Here is a 634-nt window from a genome sequence, read left to right as displayed (position 1 = left end):
GTACGGCTTGAGGGTGATGGTGCCGTAGACGATGGCGAAGCCGAGCATGCGCACCCAGCGCAGGACGATGCAGCGGAAGATGCTTGGCTTGAAGTACAGGATAAACACCTGGGATGGCGGGAGAGAGGGGTCAGTGGGCGGCACGGGGCCGGATCCCGCCTGCCGGGGGGGCAGCAAACGCTGGAGACCCGGGAAACACCTGCTTTCGGGCTAGCCCCGCTCCCGCCCTTCCCTCTTGGCTCTACGGCATCTGCCGCAGCTCTTGCAGGAGGGAGAGGGGATTTGGGCAGGGATTAATACCTGTGGCCAGCGGAAGAAAAGGGATTTGGTTTCCTGAGAAGGTTTATACCGCAGCCGCTGGGGGCCGTGCCAGCAAAATTAACAATTAGGCGGAGTTGTGCCCGTGCCCTGCTTGGAGCCAGCTCGACGCCCTCTCCCGGGGGGGCAGCCGGCCGGGCTGCAAACGCTCTTAAACCCCAGCCCAGAGGTTTTCAGTCCCGGGGCCAGCTGGATACTCACGGGGAAGTAGAGGAGGAGGGACCCGAAGAGAATCGTCTCCAGGAGGATGACTCCTGACGCCTGGATTCTCTGCAGGGACAGAGGCATGAGGGTGTAGCCGGGAGCCTCACGGGTG

At 62.9% G+C, this 634-nt stretch overlaps 1 protein-coding gene across 1 annotated transcript in view; it reads right to left on the bottom strand.

The window, feature by feature from the left end:
* The window catches only part of GPR179 (G protein-coupled receptor 179), a 16,625-nt gene that overhangs the window by 7,272 nt on the left and 8,719 nt on the right, over nucleotides 1-634 (bottom strand). The window contains exons 2-3 of the mRNA XM_009322369.1: nucleotides 520-588; nucleotides 5-108 (exon numbers count right to left, since the gene is read on the bottom strand). Coding sequence (XP_009320644.1) covers nucleotides 5-108; nucleotides 520-588 — 173 coding nt within the window. The remainder of the gene's footprint in view (nucleotides 1-4; nucleotides 109-519; nucleotides 589-634) is intronic.

This window comes from Pygoscelis adeliae, unplaced genomic scaffold (genome assembly GCF_000699105.1).
Source record: "Pygoscelis adeliae isolate BGI_AS28 unplaced genomic scaffold, ASM69910v1 Scaffold844, whole genome shotgun sequence".
Lineage (NCBI taxonomy): Eukaryota > Metazoa > Chordata > Aves > Sphenisciformes > Spheniscidae > Pygoscelis > Pygoscelis adeliae.
This window is presented reverse-complemented; position numbering and strand designations above follow the sequence as displayed.